The 19,577-nt window shown below is 41.7% G+C and overlaps 1 protein-coding gene across 1 annotated transcript; it reads left to right on the top strand.

Annotated features, from left to right (window-relative positions):
* Positions 1-505: 505 nt before the first annotated feature.
* On the top strand, positions 506-19,512 carry LOC122998704 (zinc finger protein DPF3-like). Its single transcript, XM_044375667.1, has 11 exons — positions 506-585; positions 8,962-9,122; positions 9,711-9,818; positions 12,048-12,175; positions 12,911-13,006; positions 13,198-13,258; positions 14,071-14,112; positions 14,646-14,786; positions 15,972-16,085; positions 16,308-17,084; positions 17,446-19,512. The coding sequence occupies exons 1-10, from the start codon at positions 554-556 to the stop codon at positions 16,466-16,468; spliced, it is 1,044 nt and encodes a 347-aa protein (XP_044231602.1). The 5' UTR covers positions 506-553; the 3' UTR covers positions 16,469-17,084; positions 17,446-19,512.
* The last annotated feature ends 65 nt before the right edge of the window (positions 19,513-19,577 follow it).

The raw sequence follows: 19,577 nt of genomic DNA, 5'->3' as shown, positions 1-19,577 counted from the left end.
CCTCCATGTCTTCAATGTGAGTGTGTGTGTATGTGTGTGTTTAAATCTCCCAGTGTCAAACCACTTACTGTACTGTATGTGGGAGGACTAGATCGTGTGCATGCCTGTGTGTTATGCTCCTTGCTTCCACTCCTCTCCCAACACTGCAGCTTCAGATAAAGTGAGGGAAAATGATTTCCTTAGTGCTTATCGATGATGTTAAATGATTTATAATTATTTTAATAAATAATGAATACCAAGCTTCCATGTTGACATTCTGTGCTACTTGCACTGCGTTGGTTTTTAGTACACCAAATAGGGAATTGCTCTTGATATATATATCCAAGCTTTAGTAAGGGTCTCTTTAAAAGTGTTGTAATTCAGTTGTGTACAATATAAATACAAGGGAAAACCCTTTAAAATAATTTTGACAGTTTACCCCACGAAGCCACGCCCCGTCCGCGTACGCTGTAAATGTATTGGTGCACGAATTCAGCCCGAGCTCTGATTGGTCCATTTCCGTAGGTTTCCCTCAGAACTGCAAGACGCCGATATTGCGTTACATTGTAGCAAAATGGCGGCTGTCATTCAGAATCCACTAAAAGCGTAAGTAATTTGGACATTGAGGAAATTGTGAATAATTACTTTGTTGCCAACTCGTACGTTAAAATTGGCTTTTCGTGCATGTGATTCTCAGTCGTGTGCATATGTCAGAGGAAGCTGTCTAAATTCATTTTGTGTACTTCTTGCATGGCAAAGTAGCCTCGTATAGTTCTTTTATTACACAAGATTTGAACATTTAGTGTTAAACATGTGCGGGCGGCTGCCTGACATTTTTGTCTGCACTAGAAGAGCTTTTCTTCCGCACGGTTTTTGCATTCAACAGAAGAGAGTGTCGTCTTCCTGGGCTGTAAATTTATTTGGAAAACTGTTGTCGACAACGTGCCTTTCCGCTGCAACGAATAATTAAAAGCCGATTTTCTTCGTGCTCGGTTCAAGGCACAGCGGCGAAATATCATCTGACATTCCGAAAGTCGTTTATAGTTGGTGTGAATTGTCGACATGTCAACTTTGGCTCCTCCGAGCGCAGACGTGGTCAGGACCCGGTAAAGCAAGGGAGGAGGCATTTTGTATTTGCATGCTTGCTGGCGAAATCGACAAGTGACAGCAATCTGAGTCCGCCGTTGGAAAAAACAGTGTCACTCTGTGCTCAGATAGCCTGTGAAATAGTCATTGTTATCCCTCAACTTCAAAGAAATGCTCCACCTTTTTTTCTCCATTTCTCCTTTGTTCTTCTGTATTGTTTCACCATTTCCACTAGTAGACATATTACTGTAAGTTAGACACAAGTAGCCTCCTGTTTATAGCCGTTTTATATTAAAACTATCACGTGGCTTTCCTTAAAATGCACATTCACGCGGACGCATTTAGTACAGTATGTTTTATATTGATGGGTTGTGATCATCATGGCTCTTTATGGGACTGTATGAAGGTGGAGCAGCCACTCCACTGTGCCTTTAAGTGGAGGAGTGCTTGAGATTAGCTTGGTCCAGGATCCTGAGCCCATCTGTCAGAGAGAGATGCTCCGACAGAGAGGAAGTGTTGGGCACAAGCAGGAGAACCATCTGCTCCTCCATGGAGGTACCCTGGCACCTCCATGGACCGCAGCTTAAGGAGTGGACCACACAACACCTTGCACATCACCCACACTGTTGCTATTGTTGTTGTGACATTGTTACTACACCTTGAGTAGGATGCAGAGTGATGTTTGCACAGCGGATACCTGATTGTTGTTTTGTCCATTGCATGATGGAATTTTCTGCACTTGGTTAGTAAATGGTACGTTTATATAATGCTAAATATTTTAGCCTCATATTCACCAATTTGCACACTCACCCTAGTGTGGGGAGGACAATAACTAAACACATAATTTGCAAGGCATGTGTGACTTGGTGATGTGTCTTTGATTGTGTGATATTATGAAAGGCAGCAGGGTAGTTGAGTAGCTACAGATTACTGCCTATAATGGTACTGGCCACTCGCAGAGGGCATAGATCTGTCTTGCTTTAATGGCCTTTAGCAAGACAACCCCCCACCTGCATAATCATTGCATGGTTATCAGTAAAATGCTGTTAGTAAAACGCAAAATTTCTCTTTAATCTGTATTTATGTACTTGCACTTTTCATGCCCGGCTTCATAGATTCTCTGAGTCCATCCAGGGAATTACCAAATACAATCACAGCCTCCTTTGTTGGCACATGAACAGCTCAGAGAAGCACTTGATGTTCAAGTGTTCACTGGAAATGCTAAATAAATAATACTTCGGTGTAATGCCTTCCATTCTCCATCTCTGTTTTTAATAAAAGCAGGATTGTTGGAAAGTACATTTCATTATTGTCTTGTTGGATTATTTCCCACGCATGTGTCCCAACAAGCTTCAGTGTGTTTCTGCTGTCGCTGTTTTAGCATTCTGATGTGGAATGTCTCCTTGCTATAAGCTGTGCTTAATGAAGTGTTTCAATCTGCTATAATTAGCCTCTGTCTCGGGTTTCTGACTTCATTTCACACGTTTGTCAGATTATAATTAGTCACACTTGACACTAATTGGATGTTGCTCCTGTGGACCAGTTTGACCTTTTTTTTGTATTAATATGATTCACTTTAGGGAAATGAAATGCTGGTTTGACTTTGTTGTAGAGATGTGGCGGATGAAGCTGCGGTGTGCAAGCCCGTGCATGTTGTCTGTGTGAGGTCTGTCCCTCGTTTGGGCACGAGAGGACAATAATCTCCAGAATCTGATGATTAAAATGGAGTCTGGAATATGTAATTAATAAAGAAGCTCATAAAGCTGCTCATTAAAATTGCAGCCACAGCTGGAGTTGTCTGCGGGTTGGACGCATCTTCCATCCACAGCTCTACTAACGTTACATCGCCCAGATCTCTCCCAGTCGTCAGCTACCTTGTCATTGGTGTTGAGTAGACTTTGAGTGAGTCAGGCCTGCTGTTTATTGGCACTGCAGTGTGGAGGTGTATGGTCTGGTTTACTCCTGCCCTCAGTCTAACTGTGTTATTCTGATTGGTGTAATCAGTGGTTGTTGTCAGGATGCAGTCACTCTGTAGGCCCTCCTCCTCCCCCTCCCTTGTTGTGTGGTAGCTTTAGCTTCCTGTGAAAAAGCAGTGTGCACCTGCAAATTTGTGAAACCTTCTGAACAGAGCAACAAAGACTGAACTTGTGGTTCCAGATCAAATGTAATCATTTATATTCTCTCTTTTTTTTTTTTTTTTTTGCAAGTGCAGATCTCTTTTAAATGCTGGGCCTTTTGTGAAGTAGTACACTGGGTTTTTGTCTTGACTGCAGAGTCACTTCTCTCCTGCGTGCTGCTCTGCTACAAACTGTAGTTTGTCGTCAGATATGCAAAATGAGTGTTGACACATGCTCACATTACGGACGCAGCCATGTGACACTGTGAACCGTTGACAGGAACACGCTGATAGCAGAGGCCCCACTGGCCACAAGATTTGCTTTTGTTCCTCGCCCTCATGCGCACACTCACCTTCTCTACTCAACTGTAAGATATCAGGGATGTGTAGCACATACCTGTGAGGCTCCTTTTTAAGCTCTGGAACTCACACTTAACCAGAGTGTTTCTAGTTCACTTTGATTTGATCAGTTTTATTACTACTTTTTTTTTTATACTATTGGACTCATGAAAGTAATTGTGACAGTCTGACAGGACAAGAAACAAGTGGTCAGATGATCAGACAGTTTAGCCAGATTATCTAAACCACTTTATTTGGAGGTAAAAGTGAGTGCATTCGACATGTTGGGTTATAATCCCTCATTGCACAGGAAAAGTGTGTGTGCACAATTAAAGGGAAAATTCACCACTGTGAATATGATGATTTCTGAAAACTAGGTCACCTATGCAGTAGAAATGTGTAATTATTTTTGAAATCAATGCCCTATGACTAGAGAAAACTGAGAAAAAGGCTGTAAATTCCCCATAGTGCTCTTGAGGAAGAATCCTACAACAACCAGAATGCATTGCAGGCATCCTGTCCAATCAGAGTGACTGACTCTACTGACATGTTTATGGCCAGCAGAGCAGCCATTTAGCAAAGGCTGAGCAGTCTTATATGTCTTTAGTGGGGTGTATTTTCATTTACAAAATGTTTTTCCTCATAAAGTCTGGATATATTGTGTCAGTGTGCAGTGATCATAAAACAAACAGCACACTGGAGTCAGTCATGTTGATCATTGCATTGTTTTGGGGGTAGTTTCACCAAGCCATGACTCAAGCATGCTGTGAGTGTTTTTCCATTACACAGCACAGCAAAGTCAAATAAGTAGTTTACCTGTTGGAGGTGTGCTGGTCATCTGCAGCTCTTCATCGAACATCATCATCATTACTGTGGCTGTTTCTGCTTGTACTATTCCTCCCTACATTATTTCTAACTGATCTGCTGAACATATAGCTCCAAATATCTCCAAATGTTGTTGTGTTAGCCTGTTTTTAGCACCGCTAACAAAGCTCTTCTAATTGGGTGAGGAACACATTTAATTTCTTGTATGTTCTTCAAAATAAAAGTGTCCCGTTATTTAGTCATTTAAAAGCTTTAAGTATGAAGCAGTAAAGCAGGAAATGTTGGGTTTTCATCAGCAGTATCTTAACAAGGCTCTGATACGGCTGCCCCTCGGCAGGCTCCCTGGAAGCTGACCAATAAGAAAAGAGTGGGCTCATCGGGAGAGGGGCCTTAATAAGACAAGAGCTAAGACAGCCTGTTGAAGACATAGGCTGAACTGAAGGGCTGCATAAAGGGCCAATATAAGATAAATAAGGAGTTTTTTGGACTATAAGTCCTGCAAAGTTACTCTAGTGGAGTCCCAGAATAAAAATATAGAGCTGGAAATGAGCATAGGTCACCTTTAAAGTAGCCTATTTAGTGGTATGATATTTGAGTGTCTGCTTTCCTTTATCGATGGTGTAACATGGTAGGCAGAGTGTTTTTTTGAGACCCACATTTGACAGTCCTTGAAGGCACCACTACAGAAAAGGAGGAAACTTAGTTTGTAGTCTAAGGAAGATTTCCAAAATCCACCAAGTGACACATTTTGTGTCACCCGGCTGACTTTTTGCCAGCAAACGAGTGGGGAGCTCTGGGTGCAGGCAACATGGAGGGAAGTTAAACGTTGTTCATCATTTGCATATACTACCCACGTTGTAATGATAAAATGCTGGTTGCAAAGTTTCACTTTAAGGCAAGCATGGCAGGTCAAAGTTGAACCAGGAAGTGAGTGTGTACATTGTGATGAGTGTTTACAACAGGAAGCGTGGTTAATGACTTCACTACTCACACTCATTATTTTAGGATTTTGTGTAAAATCTGTCTGATTGTGTGACTGCTTGTGTTTCTTGCTTGATCAGACTTTTAAGGGATGTTGTTCCCAGATCTCAGCAGTTAAATTGGTCAGTAGAAAGTTATTGTAACTGATATAAGAATAGATACAGATTTAAGTAAACTGGAATAATGCTTTAACCAGTTCTTAGAATCCTCCCCATGTCAAAGGATAGTGGAAAAACTGAAACATCAAGACAAGAGGGGAAAAGTCATGAGTACTAAGACAGGGGTGGTGTGTGTGTGTGCGTGTCTGCGCGCGTGTGTGTGTGTTTCAGAGCGAGAGCGAGCAAGAGATATGACTCTCTTTCTCCCTCCCTCCCTCTTTCCCCTTTGTGTCGTTGGACGTGTGGGTCTTGTCACTCATTACGGGTGTCAGAAAGATCTCTCACCTAAGCCAGAGCACCTGCTGCTCAGGGCGGCGGGGCTCTGATTGAGAGCATGTCGTTGTCACAGCCAGCACCAAGACTTTCACCACTTATTTGTTCTCTCCCTCACCCAACCCTTGCAAATTTTCACCGAGACTGATCAGCATCTTTCTATTTGCTCTGTTCAACTTGAGTAATCTCTGGAGTGCTGCTTTCTTGGCGCTCCACGGTGTGTACCCTTTGAGCACGCTCTCTTGTAGCCGAGACTACTTCAGGGACCGTTTACAGCTGGTCTGCTTTTAGTAAACTGATATGTCTCACCGCGTCTGGTCAGAGCTGTGTGTTGATATCAAGGAATGGCAGTGAAGCACACAGGTTTAGTTTGATGGGTATTTGCAGGAGACATTACACTTCGCATATGGTATGGATGTACTTTGTGGAAAATAATTTATTGGAATTTTTTACAGCTGTGTGTTATTATTTTTTATGAGCCAAATATTTATCTTTCAAGAAAATTCTTCAAGCTACTGGTGGAGAACATCTGAACTTGCAAAAGCAATCTGCTTTGAGTATATCCCTGACTGTGTGATTCCTCTTGTAAAAATTCCTGCATCTTAAAGCCTGAGAAAGCACAGTTAGATGTCAGGAATTGGTGTTTCCTCAGCTTTGTGTGTGCTAACACACACTGTATGACATCTTTACACAATGGAAAATAGTTGTGATATGATTATTACCTCCTTTCTCTCAGTTCTGCATTTGTGCATCATCCGTCTGTTTGTTTTTATTTTGCTCATGTTCTTTCCCTTTTCTGTCTTTCTCACACCTTCCCAGCCCTCCCTGTGCTCAAACTGTACCTGTGACCTGTGTTTACTCTTCTCAGTCACACTGATGTGAAGCTTCTCTTTCCCAGAAGCCTCAGACACTGTGGCTTTGTCTAAACCGCAGAGCAGTGGGCTTTGTGCGGGACAGCATTCCTAACACGGCTGTTCATCTGCTGGATGTTGTCTCTTCAAGGGCTAGGGGTAAAGACAGAGAGAGAGAAACAGAGAGAGGGAGAGAGAGAGCAGGGTCTGGAAGACGCTGACATATTGGACTCCCACCTCCTAAGGTCTACTTAAAGATTCCAGGCTCGACTTGCAGCCCGCAGCTCATTAGTTTCACTTCAAAATGGCCGTCTTCCTAATGTTGTAATTGAAAACATGTGGAGGAACTTCATTTTGTGTGTGTGTGTGGAGATGCCATGTTCATACTAGAACAACCAGTAGCTGTTAATCGCCCTCTTGGCCCAGTGATCTAACAGCAGACTGTAGAAATCACACACAAAGTACCTTGCCATGCTTTCAGAGTTCCAGCATTTACCCCCATCTTTGATATAGTCAAATTAGAACCTGCCCTTGTGCTAGGCACTCTGCTGAGATTAATTAAGTAGGCTAATTACCATACCAGGCGTGTGGCAGCGATTGAGGGCTTGAATGTGAAATATCCTCCCCCATTTCACTCTGAATATTAACATTGAAACCCTGAGGGACTGCCAAAATCTCACTGGCGCTAAGAAAAGTGGAACTAAGTGTGAGAGTCTTAGCTGCTCGCCGGTCGGAGGAGTGACTTCATATCAGACTCCAGATTCTATGTTGTGTGATTACTCAGACTCAGTCAACAGCACCGTAGCTCACAGCCTATCTAGAATCAGATCACACAAAGAGCCCAGAGAGGAAATAATATGTTTAACTTCAGGAGTTAGAGCAGCAGAGTTGCTGCAGTGTTGTAAGGTTGCATTGTTTTTTTAATAACTCTGGCATCACAGGGCTCTAGGCACAGCATTACTGGTCGGTTAGTCAGTGGGTCTACCACTTTGATCCAGACAGAGATATCTAAACAACTATTGGATGGATTGCAGGAAATTTGGTGCAGACATCCATGTTGCCCAGACAATGAATTCTAATGACTTTGGTGATCTCTTAACTTTTCATCTAGCACCACCATGAGGTCGACATTTGTTGTTTTGAGCATCAACTATTAGTTGGAAATAAGGAAGGAAGGAAATGTGACATTCATGAACCCCGCATGATGTCATTATGAATTGCAATTATTTTGGTGTGCTGATTATTTTCATGATAGATTAATTGTTTTGTTTATAAAATGTCAGAAAAGTTGTGAAAAATGTCTGTTAATTATTCCTTAGAGCTCATGATGATGTCTTTAGAGGTGTTGTTTGGTCTGATCAATAGTTCAAAATCCAAAGGAATTCAGTTTATTTATGATACAGGAAAAAGTTTCAAATCTTTACAACTGAGAAGCTGAAACCTGCAAAACATTTGGCATTTTTGCTTAAAAATTGGCTCTAAAGATTATTATTATTATTTTATTTTTATTTTATTTTTTTTTAAAAAAAGGTTTTCCAATTAATCCACTAGTTGATGCAGTTACTCTGTCTTTTCTAGTGCTATCAGGTCACATTTTAAAATTTGTCCAATACTGTTTATGACCAAGTACTTAAAACCAGTGACATTCCCAGCAGCCTCAGCTGTACCTTCTTTTCAGTGCTAAATATCAAATGTTAGCATGCTAACATGTCAAACTTATATTTTCATATATTTATACAATAGAGGCTATCTTCTTAGCATTGTCATTGGATTAGCTAAAATAGCATTTAGTGCAAGAATCCCCTAACACAGAGTAAGTAGAGTAAGTACAGGGCTTAGCATGGCTGTAGACTCTCAGTCTTGTTTCCTTCCACAGATTCGCCCCAATAGCAAGCCTGAAAGAGGATGAGAAGCTGTCAGTGTGATACTTACCTTGAACGGACTTGACTAGAAATTTGAACTGACGTTAATGGCATAAATTGGGTCAGGGACAATTTCTGAGGGACAGTCTTGCGTCGTTAAGATTATGAAAATTAAAATGTACCTCTGCAGAGTTGTATGGCTCAAAGAACCCGCTGATACTTCTTCCATTATGTTGTATCGCTAAGTGCTTTCTATCATCTTGCAGCTGCTTCAGCTAACTGATTTAATTTATGTAGCAGCCAAGCAACAGACCATTATCATACATGTTAAAAGGCTTATCTGCATATCACAGATTCCGCAAATATGGTCGCATTTATAGTTAGTGACAGGTCTTGACAGATGCTTTATCGGTGACTAGGCTGTATGCCTTGATGTGTCAACCACATCATTCAGAGTCACTGACCCCTGCTGCGAATGTTACCCCCCACAGGTTGGGAGACCAGTTCTATAAGGACGCCATTGAGCAGTGCCGCAGCTACAATGCCCGTTTGTGTGCTGAACGCAGCGTACGCCTGCCATTCCTGGACTCGCAAACCGGTGTGGCCCAGAACAACTGCTACATCTGGATGGAACGCCACCACCGCAGCCCTGGTACACACACACACACACACACACACACACACACACACACACACACAGTTTTTTTTTATCTAAAGAGTGTTTTTGGCCCATTAAGCTTGTAAAACATGGTGTCTGCATCTGCTCTTGATTGCTTTTTTCACTTAATTGATTGCTTAATCATTGATCGTTTAATCTATAAAATGTCAGGAAATAGTGAGAAATGTCATCACAATTTCTTGTCTAACCAACAGTCCAAAACCAAAAGATATTCAATTTATAATGATATAACACAAAGAAAAGCAGCAAATTCTCACATTTGAGAGAGTGAAACTAGCAAATGACTGAAACAATTAATCGATTGTAAGAACTGTTGCTTTCGCTGTTGCCTAATCAATATATTAATCCCAGTAATGCCTAGGAAATTGAAAGTGTAAACCTCGATACAGAAATGGCAAACAAAAAAAAATCAGTAAAATGAATGTCTTGTTACTTGCCTGTTTTTTTTTTTTTTCGTTTTAAGTTGTTTCTACATAACAAAACAGATTCTTTAGCTTTTAGCATCGATGTGCTTTATAGCTGAAACAGTCTTGTTGCATGAGTACAACTGTTGTCGTGCAGGAGTGGCAGCCGGGCAGATGTACACATACCCTGCCCGCTGCTGGAGAAAGAAGAGACGGCTGCACAACACCTCTGATCCCCGCCTGGGCATCTACGGTCTCCAGCTCGGTAAGTTCCTGCGGAGCCACCTGCCCGTCGCTTTCTGCTCCTCTTAGTTTCTCCTCCTGCTTAGCCGTCCCCCACCCCCCCACCCCCCACCCACCGCACCCCGCCCCCATGTCTCCCGTCCACCCACCACCTCCTTCAGCTCATGTGATTACTGGTGATGATCTGGAATAATCTCGCTAAAAGCATATCACTCTGTCTCAGAGCGCGGAGCAGAACAGGCTGCCAGTCATTTTTCCAGAGGATGAAATGTGGTTGTGTTCACCCCGGCTGGTAAACTTGTTTTGTGAGAAGTAGAACATGTAATTAGATTTACCACTGCTGGGAGCAGCGAGACAGAGTTTGGCCACTGCAGACAGTATTTAATAAATGTTATGGAATGGAGTTTGGCCTTCTCTGGCTGCCACTTGAAAGAACTCACTCCTCACTTAACACATTTACCCTCTCCTATATATTCTCCCGTGATCTTCTTTTCTTCTCGTTATCTCCCTTGCTGATTGGTTTAGTCTCTTTCTCTCTGGCAACTCTTTCATCTCTCCATCTCTCCCTGTAATCTGCCATTCAGTCTGTGTGTGTTTTGTGGCCATTGTTCCTGAGCTCAAGTAACTGGTCCGTTCTGTGCCCGAGCTTGCATACCCACAGGGGTGTGAAACTGTCCTAAAGAATGAACATGACAGAGGCAGAATCTCACACAAAAACATTATGTTAACTTTCAGTTTCTATTAGCTTCTATAAATATCTGTGAGAATTTCACTTTTGATTTCCATGATCATGATTCAGTTCATGTTAGAAGGAGTTGAGAAAGTAAGAAAGGAGGGAGAGAGCCTGGAAAGAGAGAGCAAGATGGAGAGATAGCATATGAACCGAGCCTTTGTTTCCCAAAACACATCCCATTGTAGCCTATTGTTTTCCACAGAGCTTGCACTCGCTAAGACCCCACCACCGCCACCCTGCTGTCCCTTCCCTTCCCCAACAACAGTGGATTGTACAGCCCCGTCTGGGTGTGCCCAGCGGAGGGGAACATACCCTGATTTAACCTGGCGTCTCTTATACAGAGCATGTTGTGCAGCTGGCCAGAGGTGGCCAGCACAAGGCAGCAGCCACAGTGCTGCTAGCTGGCTGGCTGTCTCGCTGCCTCGGCAGGCTGTCTAACTGATGGTGTGCTAGAGACTGGGGCTGCATGCAGAATCAGCTCCCTGCTGCAGGCTGCTGCCGGCTCTATTTTTAGCCCCCCAGCTCCCATGGGTTGGGAGAGAGTGAGGGAGGGGAGGTGGGTCTGTCTCGTCGCGGAGAGTTGAAAGTCAACGTGTGCAGACACAATGGTGAGGGGCTGCCGCCGCATGGCGGTGGGGCCCATTTTAGAGAAGCGTGTTGTGTGTGTGTGTGCTTCTTAACGCCTACCTCCTATATCTGCTTCTTACCTATGCAGTCTTCTGTTGCTTCAGCAGTTCATGTTCAGCATTCTGAAAAAGCCTTTCTAGTGGGTGCAGTGGTAGAAGATGAAGGGGCTAATAGAAAGCTGGAGTCAGGGGGCTTTGAAGTGTGTCCTCTTTTCAAACATTCACAAAGCAACTGGATGATCATGGAGCTCTCTGTGGAGAAGAGATTGTGTAAATAAGATGTGCGGATCCGACTGACTGTCAAAGCTTTTGTTTGTTCTGCTTTGTCTACTCAACCTGCTTGCCTCCTACACTGTTTGTTTAGATCTTCAGCTCGCTGTAGGAGGACATATCTGCATGATGTGTTCAGGTTAAAGGGATAAGCCACTTAACTACATTGTACCACAGAGATTCCTGTGGACAAAGTCAGCCTAATATCTGCACAGTGCAGCATTATTGAGAGCTCACCGATGACAATGCATTCTCTTATGTTTTGTTGAGTAAAAAAGGGTTGTGAAAATAGTAGTGATGACACATTCTGTTGCAGGCAAAAACAAATGACTACCACTGTAACAAACAAATGTTCCAGTAATTTCCCACATGCTTATCTTAGTATTGTGTGAGTGAGAGAGAAGATAAATAATAGAAATATGCTGACAGAAAGCTGCTCACAGAGGCCAAAGATTATAGTATTGATGGTTCTTTTCACAATTACAGTGCTTGGTTCAGGTTTCATTTCTTCAATTGAATCTTTTTTTTTTCCCCGTCAGTGAACAATATCCCCCTACAGTATAAACACAGCACTGGTATTCTGATGATTCATCACATTAATTTTTTTTTTGTCTTTGTGCAGATGGTGGCCTCATGTCCAAGGACACTTTGCCCACCCAGAGCACCACACTGGAGGCTCTGCTACGAGGCGAGGGTCTAGACAAGAGGAACAACTCTAAGAACGACGAGGAGAGCCTGCTGGAGATCCAGGTTCGTTCAGTCACACAGGTTGTCGGAAACACTGTGTGTGTGTGTGTGTGTATGTGTGTGTGTTTGCACTGGTGAAGAGCGTCAGCCAAATGTTTAAAATGTGAATGTTCAGCGATATCACTCAAACGACTGAGGGCCCTGGCATTGACAGTGAAGTGTTACGCCCCAACTGGTTGCCAAGGCAACTTGCCAAGTTTTTCCAGCTGACCTGCAGGGCTTGTTAGCTGACTGCTGTCTCACTCAGAAGCATTTTGGACAAGCGGGCTGCTCCAACATTGACTTCCCATTTGCTGACCATTATGTATGGCAATGATAATAAATAGTCCACATGATAATGCAAATAAAAAATATGAAAGTTCAATTTAAAGTCTGTAGTTCTGTCATTGCTGATTTCTGTAATCTCGTTCAAAGTCAAAAACAGACATATCTCTCAACATCACACATTCCACCAAATAGTTTGTCGTGTGGGAGCATGACATACAGGAAGACGGCTTGCAGCATTGCAGCTCATTCCTCTTCTCAAGTCAATCAGTTAATTTGTAAGCTTTTGAATAGACATTTATACAGGAACAGAAAGTACATGTCAGAAATACCCAGATTGTATTGAGAACCAAAAAATTTATTTTTTCCTTCCTCTCTGGTGTTGCTGCTTAGTGTTTTTAAAGATTTAAAGATGGCCTTTAATCAGAGCTGAGCATTGAAATGATCCTTTCTCTCTCTCCCTCTGTGTCTCAGAGGGTTCTGGAGGCAGATGCAGCAGAAGATGCCTTCAATGATGATGACGACTACGAGGTGGACACTCCTAAGAGGAGACACCGGGGAAAAGGAAGAGTAAGTGACACCACATCTCAATCACAAAGTATTCAGGAAGTTGAAGAAAAGTTGCCTTGTTTGCCAGTTTACTGAAAGAAAACAAAACATTTCTGTTTCACCTGTGGTGCATGCTGTAGCGTATATGTTTATGTTGGAAGACTCCAGCCGTGGATTTCAGTGCAGATAGTTAATTTTTTGTTTTTCTTCAGGGTCGGGGTTCAGGCCGCAGGAGGGCAGATCTGGATGACGACAAGCCATATGTCTGTGACAGTAAGTAGAGATGAAACATGAGTTGTGTTTTAGCATCATGCCCTGTTAATCAGCTAGTGTGCAATGCTGAGTTCATATTATCAACTGATTTCTTAGGCATTTATTGTGCTTTTTTATTACTTTTTTTATTATTATTAGTTTTACTTCACTATCATGTAGCAAAATAAATCTAATCTGAATTTTGTACCTAATGCCCTTTCAAAATGTCACAGTATATATTGAGTACTTCATATCAGTCTGTTTTGTTTACCCAGAACATAGCACGTCCCATTACTTAAAATAAATTCTGCATATCCAACTTTTTATCTAGTGTATCTTGGATACAACCCTTACTTATTGTTTATTTCCTTCTCTAATAAAATATTTCACATTAAGTTTGGTTCCTTTAATGAGATCAACTTTCTTGTCCATATTCTTAAAATTAGAATAGTGTCACAAGATCAGTATTTGTTAAAACTGTATTTTTGGCTCATCATGACATTTTTCTCAAGAACCTGTTGATGCCCATACTCTGCCATGACCTTTTCTTACTTATGAGTTTTTTTTACTATATATGTATTGAATATCCACAGATCAGGATGATATTTCCAAAATACCATCACAGTTACTATCAAAAAGTCAACTAACTGAATCACCAACATAGTTTTTTTTTTAAGATGGAACCACAGGAACAAACAAGGTCAACCAGTATCACTATAGTCTCAAGTATTCCTGTACATGCAGGTTGCATATGGAAACTACAGGCAGAGTATGTTGGATTTTACACTTGTTGTAGTGACTCACATAATAATGCTGTTTTCTCTCTGTTTCAGACAGATACAAACAAAAGAATAACTCAAAATCTTCAACCTCAGGTATCTTGATTTGTTGACTCTTTTTGATATTTTTGGACATTTGGATTGTTTTGATAGATTTTTGAGTGTGTGTGTGTTTTGAGTGTCGCAAGCGCTATGATTATTGATTTAGCCCCTATATTATCTTACTTTTCTCAAGCTGAAAAGTGCCCCCAGTGCTATGAAACTGAGACATGGTTATTATGTTGTCTGTGTTTGTGTTGTATTTGACTGACTGTTGTAATTAGATCTCTAAGTGCTTCCTATTTTTGTCCCTTTTGGAATCAGTAATACAATAGCTCTATTAAATGCCATAAATTCAATTTATATTCCCATATTAGATGAGATTACTACCAGGTTGCCAGCCTGTTACCACCAGAGAACATCAAACTAGATTTTTGTTGGTGGTGGATGTTGGACTTGTTGCTTTGTGAAAGTTATTTAAGTTTATAAGCCTTTATCCTAAACAGAGAAGAAAAAATAATGTTTATAGAATAAAATGGTGCAACCTGCCTGAGTAGTAAGAATGAAAATTTGCATCCTGCGTGTTGCAGTCTATGCGAAGCGCTACAGGAACCGTACGGGACTAAGCTACCACTACACCCATTCCCACCTGGCAGAGGAGGACAGAGCCGGGGAGAGAAGCACGGTGGCGTCCAGATCTCCTTCTGTACAGCAGACTGACCGGCACAAACGTAAGAAGTCACTCTAATATGTCTTTGTTTGAGGAAACCCAACTCTAACATCACTTACCGTCATATACTATGTATACAGTACATGTCTGCTTAGAGTCCCATCAGGAGTCGCATAAATACACTCCAACACTGCACTGACTGAATTATGTTCGTGTGGGGGGGGGAAAGTCAAGTACAAAATGTTGGCTCTGAAAACGGATGTCATATTCTTAAAGATTTCCAGACAAGTGCATAAAAAGCTTGCTTTTCCATCAGCACCAAAGCTTAAGAATTTTATTGGTACCTGTATCAAAAACGATGACATGCTCAGACTCACTCTGGGTAAGTAGAAATATTTCCCCTAAAAATCAACTATCCCTAAACTATCCCTACGATGATGCAGCTATAAACTCCATTACTGCCTGTCTCTTGACAATAAATAAATGTGTGAGCAATATTTTTTAAAGTTAAACGAGGACAAAAGTGAAATCCTTCTAGTCAGCCCTAAAACAAAAAGAGAAACACTGTTTAATAATCTGGGGAAATTAAATCTGAGGATACAAGTCTTGGAGTTATCTTAGATTCAGATCTAAGCTTGTCATGCCTCTTATGTCAAGCTGACTCGATTACTGTAATGCCCTTTTTACTGGACTCCCGAAAAAAAAAAAAAAAAAAAACACTGAGCACAACCAGCCTGAGAGACTTCAGCTCATCCAAAACTCTGCAGCTCAGCTATTAACCAGAAAGAAGAGGAGAGAGCACATTTGTCCAGTTTTAGGTGGCTTCTAAACATTTAGAATTGACTTTAAGGTCCTCCTCCTTACATACAAAGCCCTTAATGGGCTAGGACCAAGCGACATCGCTAACTCCCTTGTTAACTATCTGCCTTCAAGAACATTGTGATCATCTGCTGCTGGTTTATCGGAGGTTCCAGCTGGAAGAAAATCGGGGGTGCAGCCCTTGTCAATTGCGCCCCAAAGCTATGAAACACACTACTTATAGATATCAGGGAAGCCAGCTCACTAAATATTGTTAAAAGAAACTTAAATTCTTTTTTGCACCTTGCTTTGCGCTTCTTTTTTAAATGTTGTATTTTACTTGATCTTATACATTCTATGTTGGTTTTCTATCCTTGTTCTTACTATTTTCTTAACTTATTATTATTTATTATATCAAACCTCCTTTTTTCCTTGACTTTTCTTGTAGGTCCAAAGGGTCCAGGTGGGACTAGCATTCCCAACAACTACTGTAATAAATGCCATGGCTCGAACAAGAAAATGGGTAAATCTGGGTCCCCCTGCACAGCCTGCCAATGCACAAGTGAGTTTAAACACACCAGTATGAAATACGTGCGAGGCATTTTAAAAGATACATATATATAATTGATTCTCTGCTTTAGTTGTGTGTTGACAGTGGATGGTAGTTGCATCTCTTAGGATTTATGATGGGGGAAAAAAACAGTCTTAAAACTTTATGACTCTCCTCCTTATGATCCATTATGTGTGCACTGACTCACTGTTCCTCTCCTGCCCTGCGAGCCAGCTGACCGTGTAGAAGAGAAGGAGGACGGGACTTTTACCGGGGCCGAGGAGCTGTTCGGCACCACCTCGGAGAGCGACACTTCCACCTTTCATGGATTTGAGGAAGACGAGCTGGAGGAGCCCGCCACAAACAGCAACGGAATATCCAACCGACACAGATAGAGAGAGCCGTCTAGATTTCAAGAGACAATTTTTTTATATGGATTAACCTCTGGCAAAAATCTGCTGCTTCTTTTTTCAATGTTTTTTGTTTGCAGAAAGCACAACGTGATAATTTCAGGACAGAAATGCAAGTGGTATTTTATCTACTGAACATTGTTGAATAATTTATGAACACTTTTTTTTATAAATAAATATATATATTAACTTTTAAGGCAATGAACGTCAGCATTTCTTGACAAGTGACTTGCAAAACAGAAGATGTTTTTGGAGTGTTTCTCCCCCTCCCCCCCCCCTCACTGGAGCAGAAGGAGCATAAATGTTATGAACAAAAAAACACTGGAGAAATTGGAATTTTGAACAAATGAAATTTTTAAAAGGCATGAATGATACGTTTGGAAGATGATTGAATGTCATTGCAGACCCATACTTGAGCTACTGGATGTTTCTGAATCAGTGATGACTATGAAGGTCTCTTCTTCTGCTCTAACTCTGGATTATACTTGGATGAAAATGAAGGAACCAATGAAAGGACTTGCCACAGGCCAATGGAAATGTTGGAGATGAAGAAGCCTAAATATATAGTCTTTAGAGATATGGGGGACTAAATAAACAAAAGGTAAGCAGTTGATGTTATTCTCTCATAAAGAAATGTAAGATATTTTGCAGATGGTGAAGAGGTGACCTTCCAGACTGCTAATGCACTGACTCACCACATAACAAGTAGACTGCTGGAATAGTTTGTCAGTGATGCAAACCAGTGTAAATATGATTAGGACTGAATGCATTGTTGCATATTTATTGGATAATCAAACTGATTCGGTTTTATGTGGCTTTTCAAATGACAATAACTCAAGCTCCCTTCCTTTTAAAGCCTGGTAAATCCCTCTGCAAATGCAAAAAAAGTGTTTTTGGAAGCAAAAATTAGTTTTTCAAACATACCATGTGTAAGTCTAACCCATATTGTCTGTGTTATATAGGAGCACTCAGCACATTGGCATGTAGCCCAGGGGTGGGGGCGACCAGTGAAGAAGAGGATTTAACCCTCAAAAACTAATGAGCCTTCATGTCCCTTCTGATTTGGGCCTAAAATAACTGACATGAAATGGATGGACAGACATCCACCACTTCTACAGGCCATGTGGCTTAATTGAAGCAACTGCTCCCTTGACGATGTGAATCGATCACTTCTGAACATTTGAAATGTGAGTCGATCCAGCTTCATTTCATCCTCTCTGCACTGTGCTGGAGCTCCACTGAACTATGGGAACACTAAAGGCCAGGCCTTTGGACTGTTTGTGCCCAACGGGTGCATTTTGGGCCTCGCGGCCCAGCCTGTCCACTCCTGCTCTGTGACTGTGTGTCTGCTGCGTGATCCGATGTGACACTAAGACGTCATTATCCTCATCACTGTGCCAGCCTGCCGCTCTGCACTGGAAACCAGCTCTGACAGCCATGACCCTCCAACCTGATTGGACCAGTGACCCTCTGACCCCCCAGCCATAGAGATGGTGCTCAACTCCACCACTATTACATGCAGACCTCTGGACTACTGTATTAATACCCTGACATGGACACAAAGGTTTTATCTTTCTGCTTCTGTCCCTCTGTCTGTTTACGCTCTCTATTTCCTGGGCCTCCCTGATCTCATTCTGATGCGAAACGGTCGCAGTAATTTAGCTCTTTTTTTTTTTTTTTCATCTTTTCTCTCTTGTATGATATTTCTATGTTTTGAACTGTTTAAACTTTGATTAGTATGACTCCTTGGGTTTGTTCAGACTGTATTGATACCTCTGTCCTGATCAGGTGCACAATAGCCACAACTACTCAGGCATCTTTTCATTTCCTCTGCCGTTGATTGTTCAGCCACTCAGCCCTGATTCATGTGATTGTATTCAGTTGGCAAGGAGGAACAATAACACCACACAAGGATCCCATTATAATCAACTCCTGAGAGGGGTTTGGGATGCTGCGGTCTCACGCTATAGAAAAAAAAAAAAACATCGCAATAACAAGCTTCAACTTTGTCTGTTATCTGCTGATTTTACCTGGTGTCTCACTCGCCATGCAAAACCTTTCCACATTCTGTTTGAAACTTTCTGTCTCGGTAGATCATGACAAGAGTGAGATTCATCTCTGATGCATTTGAAACCAATATTGTTGGCGGAGAGATGCAACTCTGCTCCAACCCACATTACTTAATGAGAAGTAAAAACTGTAAATCCAAGTTATCTGTGACATTTCCGTTGAGTGCTTTAGAGGGCCTAATTGCTTCATGACATTTAGAAGGTGCTTGAAGTACTGTATCAAAAAGCCTTTAGGGGTCCATAGGTTGTGCATACTGTGTAAGAGGTCTGTGTCCATCCATGTGATTATTCAGGATCACTGCAATGTAACAATAGCCGCTCTGTTTTTTTTTTTTTTTTTTTTAAGAGAACCATTAATCCTACATATGCGTCTTTTATGACTTTCATAAGTGCTTGTGCATTCGAACCATCTTTCTTCACTTCCCTCAGGGACCCTCCACACAGCAGTTTGTCTCCTCTGGGCAAAGAATGGATCAGAGACTTGTCAATAATCTTCTCTTGTATCAGTTATGTGGTGTCTCCACAGTGAAATGGGTCAGTGTGTCTTTTATCTTCCAAAGTCATGCCAGTAAGTGAAAGCATGTGTCATCAATCATAACCTTGCTAAATGTTACCTACCGTATATGAAAGGCCTCGTGCAGTGCAGTTCTGAACAAAAGGAGAAGCTCCTAAATGCAAAAGTCAGCGATATCTTCTTAGAGTTATGTGTCACCAATCATTGAATAGCCTGTATACCTCGTCAAAGACACAGCAATAGGCCCTGGTACTCTGTCAAGCCTGCAAGGGGTGGAGAGGGATGATCGGGGCGGGAACGGAGCCAAGAGGAGATGAAATGGACATGACTGGGCGTTTGTTTCATCTTCAGCTGTAAATACAAGTCAAAATGGAGAGAATGAAGTCTTTGTTTGTTAAACTATTTTTATTGTTCTGAAAAAATAAAGAATTAATGGTAATGCTCAATGCTGGGGGGTGTTTTTGGGTCATTTTGAAAAGGCAGCTGATAAGCAGAAGAATCCTAGACTGGA

This window comes from Thunnus albacares, chromosome 15, assembly GCF_914725855.1.
Source record: "Thunnus albacares chromosome 15, fThuAlb1.1, whole genome shotgun sequence".
In the NCBI taxonomy this organism is placed as follows: Eukaryota; Metazoa; Chordata; class Actinopteri; order Scombriformes; family Scombridae; genus Thunnus; species Thunnus albacares.
Note: the sequence above shows the minus strand (reverse complement) of the source record. Positions and strands in the feature narration are given on the sequence as shown.